General features: G+C 43.0%; 1 protein-coding gene across 1 annotated transcript; it reads left to right on the forward strand.

Moving 5' to 3' along the window:
- Window positions 1–1,972: 1,972 nt before the first annotated feature.
- On the forward strand, window positions 1,973–12,797 carry SPC25 (SPC25 component of NDC80 kinetochore complex). The gene is made up of 7 exons (XM_063118615.1): window positions 1,973–2,020; window positions 2,810–2,967; window positions 4,139–4,204; window positions 6,063–6,209; window positions 7,471–7,566; window positions 10,356–10,454; window positions 12,607–12,797. Exons 2-7 carry the CDS (start codon window positions 2,814–2,816, stop codon window positions 12,729–12,731), a joined length of 687 nt encoding a protein of 228 aa, XP_062974685.1. The 5' UTR covers window positions 1,973–2,020; window positions 2,810–2,813; the 3' UTR covers window positions 12,732–12,797.
- Window positions 12,798–14,130: the final 1,333 nt, after the last annotated feature.

Raw genomic sequence — 14,130 nt, forward strand, 5'->3', positions numbered from 1 at the left:
ACCCCCTGCTCAATGCAGGAATCCACCCTAAAGCATCCCTGACAGATGGTTGTCCAGCTGCCTCTTGAAGGCCTCTAGTGTGGGAGAGCCGACAACCTCCCTCGGTAACTGGTTCCATTGCCGTAGTGCTCTAGCAGTGAGGAAGTTTTTCCTGATGTCCAGCTGGAATCTGGTTTCCTGTAACTTGAGCCCATTAGTCCGTGTCCTGCACTCTGGGATGATCGAGAAGAGATTCTGGCCCTCCTCTGTGTGACAACCTTTCAAGTATTTGAAGACTGCTATCATGTTTCCCCTCAATCTTCTCTTCTCCAGGCTAAACATGCCCAGTTCTTTCAGTCTCTCCTCACAGGGCTTTGTTTCCAGACCCCTGATCATCCTCGTTGCCCTCCTCTGAACACACTTCAGCTTGTCTGCATCCTTCTTGAAGTGTGGTGCCCAAAACTGGACGAAATACTCAAGATGAGGCCTAACCAGGGCCGAATAGAGGGGAACCAGTACCTCGTGTGATTTGGAAGCTATACTTCTATTAATGCAGCCCACCGAGCTCTACTCCAGTGGTACCCACTGGATACACCCTACTGCTGCCGCTTGTCTTCAAGTAGTTTTTGTGGGCTGATGGGAGTTGAAGTCCAACAAGATCAGTAAGGCCACCACCCATTCCCCGCCCTTCTGCGGAGTAAGGCTTTGGGGTAACTGGGCTTGATGAAGCGTGGAGCAGTGTTGGCTGCTTTGCTGAAATGCCTGCGGTTTTTGATGCCGTGTCAAAGTGGTGACAGTGCTCCGAGCCAATGGTCATTGGTGGCTGATCTACAGCCATCAAGCACACCCAGGCCACAGCCTTTTCTCCTCGATGGGGGCGAGGAGGTGGCCAAAGTTGGGGCGGGCAGGTCTGGGAGTAGTAGTGGTTGTAGGCCCAGTGGCCCACAACATTGGCAGATGAGGAGGGGAGGCGTGATTCACTGCCTCTCCCGACTGGCACGCCGCCTGAGCTAAGAGACTCTCCTTGGCTCATGGATAGTCCAGCCCTGCGCCTCAGGATGCAACCCTATGTATGTTTAGATTAAATAAATTCTGCAACTCCCAGCATCTCCCAGGCAGCATAGCTGGCTGGGAGTTGTAGGAGTTATTTCATACAGGAGTTATTTCATTATATTAAATAAAATGAAAGAGAAGCCAAAGTGAATGTTAGCCTTTTGTGAGCAGCTGAATGTTTCTATTTTTCTCCCTTTCTAGAAAATTGACCATTGCCCCCCTAATATGTTGACAAGACAGGGATAAAACATGTTAGTATGCACAATTTGAAATGCATCCCTGTTTCCTTTTATCAATCCAGTTGGCGCTGAATATTTCATAGCAAATGACAAAACGAACTGCATTATATTAGCTTACAAACACTGTATAAAGTTATGAAATAGTTTTTATGGACATCATAAAATTATGTATGCTGATAGGGCAAGTCCAGAAATGTAGACCATCTACCAACTGTCTTCTTAGCTATGATACATTTTGAGGTTCTTATTCAAATATACCATCAAAGGCTATCCCTCTTGAAACATCTTATTATTCTTATTCTTATTCTTATTATTTATTTATTTATATAGCACCATCAATGTACATGGTGCTGTACAGATTACACAGTAAATAGCAAGATCTAACTTCTGCCCAGAGAGCTTTGGCTATTGGAGGGTATACAAACGTAAATGAAACGAGACCAGCACTGTAAACACATCTTCTCCTTTTATTCAGTAGTCCCTTCGCCTCACAACAAAAAGGCTACGAATTTGAGTGAAAAAGGGGGGGGGGAGGTTATTAAACTACAATTCCCATCATACCCATCGCCTCTCTCGTCCAATAGCGAAAGAGAATCCCAGCGCTTGACCTTTCCCCATCTAGACGACGTGCTGCGAACCAATCGCCAGCTCCGTCCACACCCTGGCGCGCGCGAGGAACCAATAAGGGAAAGACGTCGTTGATCGCGGGCGCGAAAGAGATGGAAGTTTTGAATCGGACAACGGATAGGGTGAGTTTAACGAGTGAATGGAGAAATTAATGGTAATTAATTAATTGCCGCGGCAGGGGAGAAAGCAGAATTCTAGCCCGCTGCAAGATGTCCCAGTCTCGCCTGCCTCAGAGGGCAGGAGCAGCCCTTTGCTGAGTTTTCTTACATATCGGGGTGACGCCTGAAACGACGTTTCTGCTTTCCGGGTAAATCTCCCGACTTCATACTTACAGAATTTTTAAAATATAGAATAGTTTCATGCAAAATGGAAACTTAAAGGTGAAAACACGTTTTAGGACGCAATCCTATGCATATTTAGACAACAAAACATTCCTACAACTCCCAGCATGCTGGGAAGTGTAGGATTTCCCCCCCCCATCTAAACAGGCATAGGATTGCAACTTGAATTACTTTTGTGTATCCTGCTACCATTTTTAGAACACTTTTGGAAAAGGAAATGGACGGTCATGATAGCTGTCAGCTGTCTCTGTCTAAACAAGGTTGATCTGTTTCACTGTCTTACCTAGTTTAGATTTTTTTAGTTTCTTGATTGATTTCTTCTCTTGAAATACATACACACACACAGGGAGGGAAACACACAGCCTGTGCTTTTTCTGATGTTGTAAAGTTGTGGGGAGGAACATACCATTGTAAACACTATAGAAAGCAGCTGCACAGTTATGCTTATAGCTAGGGTTCTGGTCTGTGAAATCTAAATGGGTATATAAGATTTGCAAATAATCCTTTATGTTGTAGTGTTTAATCTAGCCACCAAGACTTCTGTGTGATTATACTTTGATCTATTTTCAGAATAATGGCCCAGGCAAAAGATGATGATGAACTGGCAATACTTGAAAAAGAGATCAAGGAATTTTGGACTAAGTTCCAAACCACTTGTTGCAGTGAGTCTATTGACCAGACTTTGGGACTAAGAAATTTATGGGATGAGTCCCTATGCAAGCTTTCAGGTAAAATCTCATATGATTTATTATTAGTTATTTCCATCTTGCTGCCATTTGGCACTCCCTGCTACATTAGGGGTGCATGGCCTGGGGGCTGCATGTTCCCTCAGGTCTTAACTGCAGCCCCCACAAGGCTAACCTTCTCTCCACCCCTCCCCCAGCAATCCTGCTGTTGCAATCTGTATCAGGGTCTCTGGGGGATGAAATGGAGAGAAGGCTCTCCCTTTCCTCCCCCAGAGATCCTCCTACAGATGGTTCTTTCCCTGCTTCGAGGAAAGAGTGATCTGTATCAGATTCACTGGGGTGTGTATGTGCACATCCACATGTGTGCAGCCCCGACTTTAGTTGTGATCCTCCGGCGGGTGGGGTGGAAAGGTTGTGTTCTCCTGCACTACATGGACATGGGATGAAATTACTCTACCCTGTGCTTGTTTGGTGCATTCTCTTCCCTTTCTTATTGTTTTATTATGATTCTATTAGAATGTAAGCCTATGCGGCAGGGTCTTGCTATTTTATTGTTTTACTCTGTACAGCACCATGTACACTGATGGTGCTATATAAATAATAATAATAAAAATAAAAATAATAAAAATAGACAGGGGCACTTGCAACACATGTAAAGCACACAGACAAACACAATATCCTGTACAGAAAGGGATGCAAGCTGGAAAAAGGCGTGCACCCTTAAGTAACCCGTTTTCATGGTTGCTGTGCATCTGTGTCCCACAATCCCCCTTCCGTGGCTGAGGAGGCGTTGGGAGAGAGACTAACCATAGAGAAGGAAGAGCCAATTTTGAACCATTTGAGTCCCATCTCAGTCCCTCCCATTCATCTTTTGACAATGTTAGGAGAAAGGTAGATTTGGATTTAAAGCCGGGATGGGCAACTTGTAGCCCTCCAGATGTTTTGGTCTACAATTCCCATCAGCCCTGGCCAACATAGCCAATGGTTAGAGAATTGTAAGCCATGGGAGTTGAGGGCCACAAGTTGCCCTCAACTCCCACCCCTGGTGAACCACAAGTTGCCCACCCCTCCTGAAAAGAATATTCTGTGAAGATCAGGAGAATAATCTTTATATCTGTTGATTGCTTTGTATATGATTATAAACTAGCAAAAATATTTCAGGATTGCGGTGGCAGATAACTCTGTGGTTGTTGTTTTTTAAAAAAAATTGCAGATAAATGGTCCAAGAGATTGAAAGAAGGAGATGAAATAATCAACAAATTTCACGAGTATACAAATGGTATAGTATGCATCTATTCTTATTGTTCCAAAAACATTTTTACATGAGCCACTATGTGATTTTAAAGCAGACAAAATAAGCAAAATGCTTGAAATGTCATTTTTATGCATGGGGTCTATTTTCTGCTTTTAGGTTTCTGTTCAAGTCTAAATAAATAGATAAATGCAGTGTAACTAAGCTCAACCCAGCCCTGGTGTCCTCATTTTCATCTTTGTGATACACAAATAGTTCATCCAAAGGTTTAATTGGGTAGGGTTTTGCAAGGGTGTGTAATTATGAGCTGAACTAATTATCTTGTTTTGTAAGTAAACCTTCCCAGATGCAGTTCTTTTTCCAAAGAGTTGATTTGAATTACCCACTTCACTCCTTCTCCTGCATTCCTTTTCCAACCCCAGTATACTGTTTTCAATAATGGCCACAATCTAACAGGTATTCTTATGCCTGTTGAGGTTGACAGGTTTTTAAGCATGAATACCTTTGTGTTGGATTGTGACTACTGCGCTTTAAAATAGAGTGAAAAAACACATACATTCAATATAGAGTGTGATGCAGTTTGGATATACATTCACTGCCCTTTGAACAAATGCCTTGGAATGCAGCAGATGTATGTCCAAACCAAACTCTAGTACCAGACATTTTGGACTCTTATTCCTTGCCCCCATAAGAGGCAGTGTGGTGTAGTGGCTAAAGTGTTAGTCTGGGAGTTGTGAGATCTGAGTTCTAGTCCCCACTTGGCCATAGAAATCCACTGAGTGGCTTTGGGCCAGTCATAGCCTCTCAGCCCAATCTACCTCACAGGGTTGTTGTGAGGATAAAATGGAAAGGAGGAGGATTATGTATGCTGCCTTGGGTTCCTTGGAGGAAAAAAGGCAGGATATAAATACAATAAGTATGTTTGTTTTCACCCAAATACAACAGCAATATTATGTTACGCTGTACATATATCATCCAGGTGATATGTAGCTAAGTAATCCAGAGGTTATCCTGTTTTCATTTTACATATGCATGTTCTGTACATTTGTTCTTGTAATCTTGAATTTTCATTGACGGGGATACCGTTTAAGACTTAATCCTTTATGCAACATTTTAAAGTGCTCAGAGTAGTTCACATACCGTAGAGGCAGACACAAGTGTTACTTTTTATCAAGTTGAAACAGCACATGTCCCAATGTTTGTTCTACATTTAATGTTTTCATTTAAATATCTTTATTTATTTGTAATATTTATAGCTCACCTTTTTTTCCAAAGGAGCCCAAGGTGGTGTACATGATACCCCTCTTCATTTTATCCTCACAACAACAACCCTGTGAGGTAGGTTAGGCTGAGAATGAGTGACTGTTCCAAAGTCACCCAGTCAGCTTCATAGTCGAGTGGGAACCAGTACCTGGGTCTTCTGAGTCCTAGTCCAGTACTCTAAGCACTACACCACACTGGCTCTCCATTTGAGAGTGATACACCTTTGAGTACATCACTGTAATTGCTTGCAAATAGAACCAGATTTGTAAGTTGGTCTTGCATTAAAAGTAAACATTCAGGGTTAAATTTATTTATTTATTTTATTACATTTATATACTGCCCCCCAGCCGAAGCTCTCTGGGCGGTTTACAACAATTAAATCTAACATTGTACTAACAAAACTCTGCTAGTGTGCAGCAGGCCTTTCTCCCTCTCCCCTGCAGCCCTCTGCACCACCTAAAAGTTTGCTCTGGGGTGGGCGGAGAGGTTCTCAGCCCTCCAGAGCAGATTTTGAGGGTTCGTGGGGAAAAGAGGAATCGAAATACCCGCCCACCCCTGTTCTGCTTCTGTCGGTGGACTAACACCATTGGATTCAACCTCCAGTTTTCCCTGTTTCATGCAGAGGTCTGCCAAAAGAATAAATCCATTGAAGAAAAACAGGAGAAATTATCCAAAATACTTGCTAATATTAACGACAGGGAAAAACAAGAGACAGACTTGATGGTCAGCATCCAAGAGCTCAAGGAAGAATTAATCAGAAAAAGTAAAAGTAAGTTGTAGTAAAAAAGAAAAGAAAGAATTGATACATTCTAGAAGTGTTGGATTGTGCCACACTGTTGAGCAAGCTAAGGCTGCTTTACATTCAATTTCTTATATGGCGATTGTCTCTCATGTAGTGAAATGTGTACTAAATTCATTATGTATAATGCAATTGTGTTTCAGTGTGCCATTTATTTTATACCGCTCTAGCAGTCCTATGTATGCACCACTTCTCCACAGTAAATGGATGCAATCAGTGGTGTTGTGGAAACTGGGACTTTTTAGAGTACGGGTGACAATATCATTTGCTAGAATACCAGGGTAATTGATGGATTCTCCTTGCTTTAGCAAATGAATGAGGCGATAACAAGGCTTTCAAGAGTTGCTGTTGATTGATATATTAGAATAGAGAGAGTCAGAATGAGGAAAAGAATCAAGCAGGAGCTGATGGACTATCTCTTTCATGCTAGCATGATAGTTTGCGTTTTTAATTAAAAGTTAAACATTACATTTCAGCTCACTGAAGGCATTTTAAGCTTGAGTTAAAAACTATGCAGTCTGGAATAAGCAACAATTTAATGGGTTTTACTCCCAGGTAACAGTGCGCATGATTGCAATCATGGCCCATAAGCTTAATTGTGAGATTTTATTTGTGGTTGTTTGTTTTTTGTTTGGTTTGGGGATGCCTGGGTTTTATGATGGTGTTAGTTGCTTTTGAGTACAAATAATAACAAAACAAAATATATTTATATGTCTCCTGAGTGTGAGATTATGGATTCTCTTTGGGGGCTGTTGTGAGGTCCTACACTTCAGAGTTAACCACAACAACACTGGATGCTTTTGGCACCCCCATTTAATACAGGGGGGCTTAATACTGAGTCAGCATGCATGCGGTTACACTGTAAGACTTGCTTTTAAATTTGGGAGGTAAGATGGCCTTAAAAACCATCTTAAATAAATAAATAAATAAAGGTGGCTATGGAAAATGGGAAAGATATGTTCACATCAAGGAGGTATTCATTGTGAGTTAAATAAACAAGCCACATAATAAAAATGAAAGCTTCACGGTAACAGATGTACTTTTTAAATATATATATATATATATATATATATATATGGCATGAATAAACTCTTAGCTTGTAAAATTCTGATGTTGATGCATCAAAAGACATCATGATTTGATAAATTTACCAAACACTTAAAACAAAAATTGACCGTAGGTTTAAAGGCATGAGGAAAAGTCTTGACATTTTGTTTTGTTTAAATCTCAGCTATAAACAAAGCCACAGAAGAAAGGGAGGAAAGACTTTGTAAGGCTGAAAAACTCTTTAAAGAGCGACTTGGGTTAGAAATACGCAAAACGTCTGGTAAGACTGCTGTGCACACGTGTACTGTTTCAGAGAGTGACTAATTCCAGCTTTCGATAGCAAGATTAATCCGTTCACCCCCCGCCCCCCCATACAAAGTAGTCAGCCTTTTGCTGAGTATTGTCCTGGTGCAACAAGAGTGTCCGCGAGGAGAAAGGTTTTCCATGTGGGTTTGCCCGATCACCAGGACAAAAGGCTGCTGCAGGGGAGAGTGCTTTCGCATTCAGCATCAGCTCATGTGCTGCGTGTGCATTGTCTAACAAATTATCAACACTTCCATTTCTCTTAATAAGTGGCACTCGCCCCAACTGATCAGGACTATCAGGGCATGTCTACATCTACGGGTGTAGAAAGCCAGAAAGGGGGCGATCTCGGACTTACCTACTTCCGGGATTGTCGCCCTGTGTCTACACGCGGCGCACAGTGTCCCAGGACGAAGAGTGCTCAATCGCAAAAAGTGGGGTTGTTTAAAGAACGACCGCACTCACCCCACTCTCGATGGGCACAGAGCTCCTGAGGAGCTCCATGGCGTGTGCCCAGTTCCTGGCTCCTTGCAGTTACTCGCGAGGAGCCAGGATGAAAGCGGGATGCCCGGCCACACCTCCTGCGGTCTCGGGATCATCCCAAGACCGCGAGAAAAACTGGGATTAAAGTGTAGAGCCATATCCCGGGGCAGAGGGATCATCTCTCCCTGCCCCCAGGATACCCTGTGCATCATGTGGACGCACAGGGATGATCCCGGGGCGATCCCCAGGATATCCCCAGGTCTAGACATGCCGTCAGAGTTACCAGTGTTGATCTTGCCTTAAGAGGAAGAGGAAGGAAAAGAGGATTTTGCAAGCAAAGCAATAATCATGTAAAATTCTTTCTTTCCCCACTTAACTGCAACAAGAAGCATCATGAATTTTGTTCACATACGAGGCTTTGGAGATAGTGGCTCAGTTCAGACAACACGTTAGTCAACGCAGTGTGAAAACTCCACTCAGCGGTTGAGTTTTTAGGGAGTATTCCCCACACAACATGTTCAAACTCCAATGTGTGACTGGGCTACTGTGGAATTGAGTAAAATCCATCATGACGTTTGACTGACAGTTCCTCTACCCTCTCTCCTCCCCTGGTCCTCCCGATGGTATCCCATCAGCCATTGCTTTAAAAAACCCACAATCCCAGTGGCTCTCATAGAACGGCACTCTCTCCTTTCGCTGCTTTTGCCAGGGAACTTTGTAGCCAGTGGGAAAAGTCAACCCAATGGCAAACTCCACGGAGCCCGCCACACAACAGTTGTGCAGGAACTCTCCTCTGCACAGTGTGGATATTCTGTGTGGACTGTTTCCCCCCCCCCCCCAAAAAAAACACCCTCCACTGTTGCGTGGAGTTTTCCCACCAGACAACACATTTCAAAACAGTTGTGTAAAATCTCCACTGTGGAGTTCTAAGATGGATATTTTAAATGGATATTGTCGGTTTTTATGCTTTTAAATTCTGTATATTTGTTTTTAATGGTCACTGTTTAAATTTTTATAAACCTCCTAGAGAGCTTCGGCTATGGGGCAGTATATAAATGTAATGAATAATAATAATACCACTGAGAACTGTGTTGTCTGAACTGAGCCAGTGACATATATAACATAGACTGGTATCCCATCATCTGTGATGGTGCTATCAGTTTTCTAAGTACCCTAACCCAGAATAATCTGTCCTTTTCTGAAAGTTACCTTGGTGTATCCAATTGCTTAGTACCACCTTGGGCTGTTGTATAGGAGAGAGGCACAAGTTTTGATTCATATGGAGTGACTGTTAAACACACACTCTCTTCTCTTCCAAATGCAGTTCCTGAAACTGAAATATGTAAGGTTTTGATTGAGCAATAGCAACACAGATTATTCAGGGTTAGGTATTTAGAAAACTGATAGCCCAACCTTGCAGGATGTGACGCTAGTTCATGTTGCATAAACCACTGGTCAGACGCAGAGCAGCCTCCCTGCAAATCTTCCCATTCACAAGAGGGACTGTGATCCAGTGGAGGCGTCTGTTTGCGGAAGGGCTGCAGCCTCCTGCGTCAGCTTCCGTGCTGTTTGATTGTCCCCCAATCATCTGGGTTTTCAGGGGTCACAAGAGTGATGCAGGGGGAAATCAGCAATATAGGGTCTTGCTATTTACTGTTTTACTCTGTACAGCACCATGTACATTGATGGTGCTATATAAATAAATAATAATAATATATCTATATCTATCTATCTATACCCCCTCCCCTCACTCTTCCATTTGTGAAACTCCAGTTGCAGATTTTTGGATCCAACCCATTATCTCTGACGTGTAGTTCGTACCCAATATGTGATGGCTGGTGCTATTTATTTATTTATTTATTTATTACATTTTTATACCGCCCAATAGCCGAAGCTCTCTGGGCGGTTCACAAAAATTAAAACCATAATAAAACAACCAACAGGTTAAAAGCACAAATACAAAATACAGTATAAAAAGCACAACCAGGATAAAACCACGCAGCAAAATTGGTATAAGATTAAAATACAGAGTTAGAACAGTAACATTTAAATTTAAGTTAAAATTAAGTGTTAAAATACTGAGAGAATAAAAAGGTCTAAATCTAGACAGAGGGGAGAGAGACTGCCATATCAAGGGATTTCTTTGACCTGAGGAAAAACAGTCGTAAAAGAATACTACAATTCTGCAGTGAACCGAAATGCATGCATGCAAATGGATTTTATTTGACATCGCTCTGGGGTCTGAATACATTCTCATTTTTTATTTTTATTTTTTGCATCTAGCGAATCATTTGCAATTTATATTCCGCGGTATTGACCAGAAAGATTTTGACAAGCCACACATGCTTACCCTTTCCATAAATGAAGAGGGAGCTTATGAAGGTATGTAGAAAGCAATGTTTCATTTTATCGTTTGTAACTGGATTAAAAAAACAACCAAAACAATCACAGGTGTTCCTTCTTGGTCTCTCTTCACACACTAATAAAAGTCTTTAGATACTAAACTAATTATAGGAAGGATTGCCTTCCTTGTTCTCCCTCCTCCCTCCCTCCCTCCCTCTCTCTCAAACACACACACACACACACACACACACACACCCCTACACACTCCAGCCTATAATTTCTGTGGCTTTGTACGTGCTTTCTCTTGCTAACTTGATCTGTATAGTCCATAAGGTTGATTCACTTGTCTTGTCTGCTTCAATAATCACCCAGTTCAGACTGGACTTCTAACATTTGAGACAAACATTGTAATTGCAAATATATTAAGGCTCACCAACTGCAGGGGTTGAACACAGTATTTATTTATTTATTTATTTATTTATTACATTTTTATACCGCCCAATAGCTGAAGCTCTCTGGGCGGTTCACAAAAATTAAAACCATCATAGTTTATGTCACAGTCTACATTTCTGTATGCCCTTTGTTTCAAAACTTCCCTGTCTTCTTTACATTCCAACCATCGTTTGTGAGACGCAGCCTGTTCAAACTAAGTTCAAGAGGTTTCAAGCCATACATGTCTCACCTCAGACCTGCAGGCTAAATTTGGCACTCCGGGGTGGGGGGCTTCTGTACGTCTTCAAAGCCTCTTGGTGGCTGCGAATCGGCGCTGCGTCGGTTATACTTACCCTGACTTTTCATTTGGAAGCGAGGTCACCACTGAGTGACCTTGCTCTGCAGTCGATCCGGGCAGCATTTCAGGCGGAAGGGGGCCGATGATTGGCCGCAAGAAGCCAGGACAAGGGCAGGGTGTGTGTGAACGCTAGTGCCCAGATGACCGCTGGAAAACCCCACTCTCCCTCTTGGCGTGGGGATTTCCCACCCCCGCAGCGGCATTACTGTGAGATTTCAGGGGGAAGGAGAGGTGAAGCGGTGTCGTGAAGACAGGCTCCAGGCTTCCTCTGATGGCCATGCCCTTTCCCCCAAGTGCCATTCGTTTGACAATTTCCCAGCTTTTACATACTGTTTTCCCCATTCCGAAAGGTTGAAATGCCTCCCCTAAGGCTTTGTGTCTGGCAGTAAGAGCTTGAGGGCATGGCTAGATCTCAATGGGGAGGGCATGGGGAGCGGGAGGGTTTTTTTAAATAACATTTTTCGTAGGAGCGCTCCTGCGCTCACTTTGGATTAAAACAAACAAAATCCTCTTCCTCCTGGGACGTCGCACACCGCGTGTAGACTGAGGGGGAGGATCTCGCGATCACCGAGCTCTTCCCCCTCCGGACCCTTTTTGTTGAAATGCCCTGAAGCTAAAATATGCTGGGATTTTGAACCCACCCCCTTTTTCCTTTGGCCTGCCCCACCACTGGAACGCAGCCCCCAAAGGCTTCTCCAAATTTGAATTTGGCCCTTGGGCTGAAAAAGGCTCGACGCCCCTGTTTTAAACTAACTTGTAATGCACGTCAAGTTCTTTACCTTATGTTTTTTGCATCTTATTCCTAATTGAAGAAAAGTACTGTGCCGCTTGAAAGCTTGCTACCCTCCTTTGCCAACTAAAATGCCAGTCTGTCTTTGTACACAACGTGGGTAGGCAGTCTTGTCATTAACCAGTTCAGTTTCCTGAGCAGGCCTGTCAAGACACAACACGCTGAGCCACGGCTAGGCCGCTAACCCTTTTGCAGCAAACGGTTAGTGAGCGTGTTTAAACCGTGGTTATGTAGCCACCATGGTTAGGAATGGTTCACACGACACGCTAAGCCATAACGTTGAGCTCAAAATGCTTAACCATGGCGGCTTAGTGTGTCTTCTGAACAGGATCATTGTTGGCCAGTGCTGTATTGCAGAATACCTGGAATTGTAGAGCCACTCACATGGAAGCTATGAGAAGTAATGATGCAAAATAACATCACTTCTTAAGGGAAAGGGGCAAATGTATATTAATAGGGAGTAGGAAGCTAAAGAGAGTACTCAAATGGCTAATGCAGGACACTCTTTGCAATGGCATTTTATGACTGGAAATATGTCGAAATTTATGCTGCCACATTAGGATGTGTTTATTTTCAAATTAGAACTGATTTGTATCATTGCTTCCTCCTAGTGATCTCTTGTTCGCCTCCCTTGGACTGTATAGAAGAACTGCAGCTAAAAGTGAGAGAAACCAACAATTTTTCTGCATTTATTGCTAACGTTAGGAAAGCCTTCATCGCTTTGACTTTTAAATGATGTGTTGCTATATATGTAAATCTGTCTGTATACTGATTCTTGTCACCTTTTCTCTCTAAATAAAAACATAAAAACTAGACGACTTTGACGTCCATGATCTTCAAAACAGTTGAGGGAAGTGTGTGGGTGCAGGCTACTGACCGACGTCAACCGTCCCCTGCCTTCCAATGAGGAAGATGAAGCTCTGGGTTCTTCACGGGAGTTGCAGTTGTAGATCTGAGCTCTTCTTCCCTCTGGAAGTACATGTTTCCAGGTTACCCACCTTTGTAAAGAGCACTGTGTCATTAGTTCTTCTTAAAACGTGTGGAACTTGGCTGTGTCAAACTCAGTATATGAATGGGCTATAATAGAGTTTTGCTTCCCCTTGCCTAAGCTTTTTAACAAGAAATAATAATTTTAAAAGTCAGTTTCCGTCCTAGTACATACTAAGACTTGTGCCAGCCAGCATGGTGGATCAGTAACGAGTCATTAAGGGTACAATCCTGGGTTCTAGGAAGCCTCCAATACTTCCAAAAACATCCAATAGACAATTTTGCCCATCTAGCATAGGCCTCAGGGTGAGGGAGGGAAGGAGGCTGGGGATACCTTGTAGCTCGCTGGTCCCAGTGTCTTCCCCTCCCTGCCCCCAGGAATGCCTCTTTTCCCTCATCTTCGCAAGCGTAGAGAGGTAGCCAGCGCAGTTTTCTCCACACCAGCTATGATGGAGAGAGGGCAGGGAGCACAGTTTCTTGGCTCAGAATTAGGAAACCGAACAATCCTATGCTCCCCGCAGATAAGAACATAAGTGCCATGCTGGGTCAGATCAAGGGTCCATCTATCCAGCACTATGTTGTACAGTGGCCAACCAGCTGATGACCAGGGACCAACAAAGCAGGACATGGTGCAACAGCACCCTCCCACCCATGTTCCCCAGCAACTGGTGCACATAACCATCAGGGCTAGTAGCCATTGATAGCCTTTGCCTCCAGAAATTTATTCAACCCCCTTTTAAAGCCATCCAAATTGGTGGCCATCACTACATCCTGTGGTAGTGAGTTCCATAATTTAACTTATGTGCTGTGTGAAGAAGTACTTCCTTTTATTTGTCCTGAATCTCCCACCAACCAGCTTCATGGGATGACCCTGGGTTCTAGTATTTTGAGAGAGGGAGAAAAATGTCTCCCTATCCACATTCTCCACACCACACTAACTAGAGTGAGATAGGATTGCTCCCTAAATGATAAATCAATCTGATGTTCCCTTAACAGAGCTAGCCTATATATGTCTACTCAGAAATAAGCTCTATTGAGTTCAGTAGGACTTACTCCTAGGTAAGTGTCCATAGGATTGCAGCCTAAGTGTTTGTGTCACTGCTTTAATATAAAAAAAATAGGTCAAATGGAATTTAGTATGATAGTCA

This window comes from Elgaria multicarinata, chromosome 2, assembly GCF_023053635.1.
Source record: "Elgaria multicarinata webbii isolate HBS135686 ecotype San Diego chromosome 2, rElgMul1.1.pri, whole genome shotgun sequence".
Lineage (NCBI taxonomy): Eukaryota > Metazoa > Chordata > Lepidosauria > Squamata > Anguidae > Elgaria > Elgaria multicarinata.

Excerpts from the sequence above, each read along its gene's own strand:
- SPC25 (XM_063118615.1), top strand. The coding sequence starts at position 2,814 with ATGGCCCAGGCAAAAGATGATGATGAACTGGCAATACTTGAAAAAGAG. Across the intron at positions 4,205-6,062 it reads ATTTCACGAGTATACAAATG|AGGTCTGCCAAAAGAATAAA; the intron begins GTATAGTATGCA and ends TGTTTCATGCAG. Across the intron at positions 7,567-10,355 it reads AGAAATACGCAAAACGTCTG|CGAATCATTTGCAATTTATA; the intron begins GTAAGACTGCTG and ends TTTTGCATCTAG.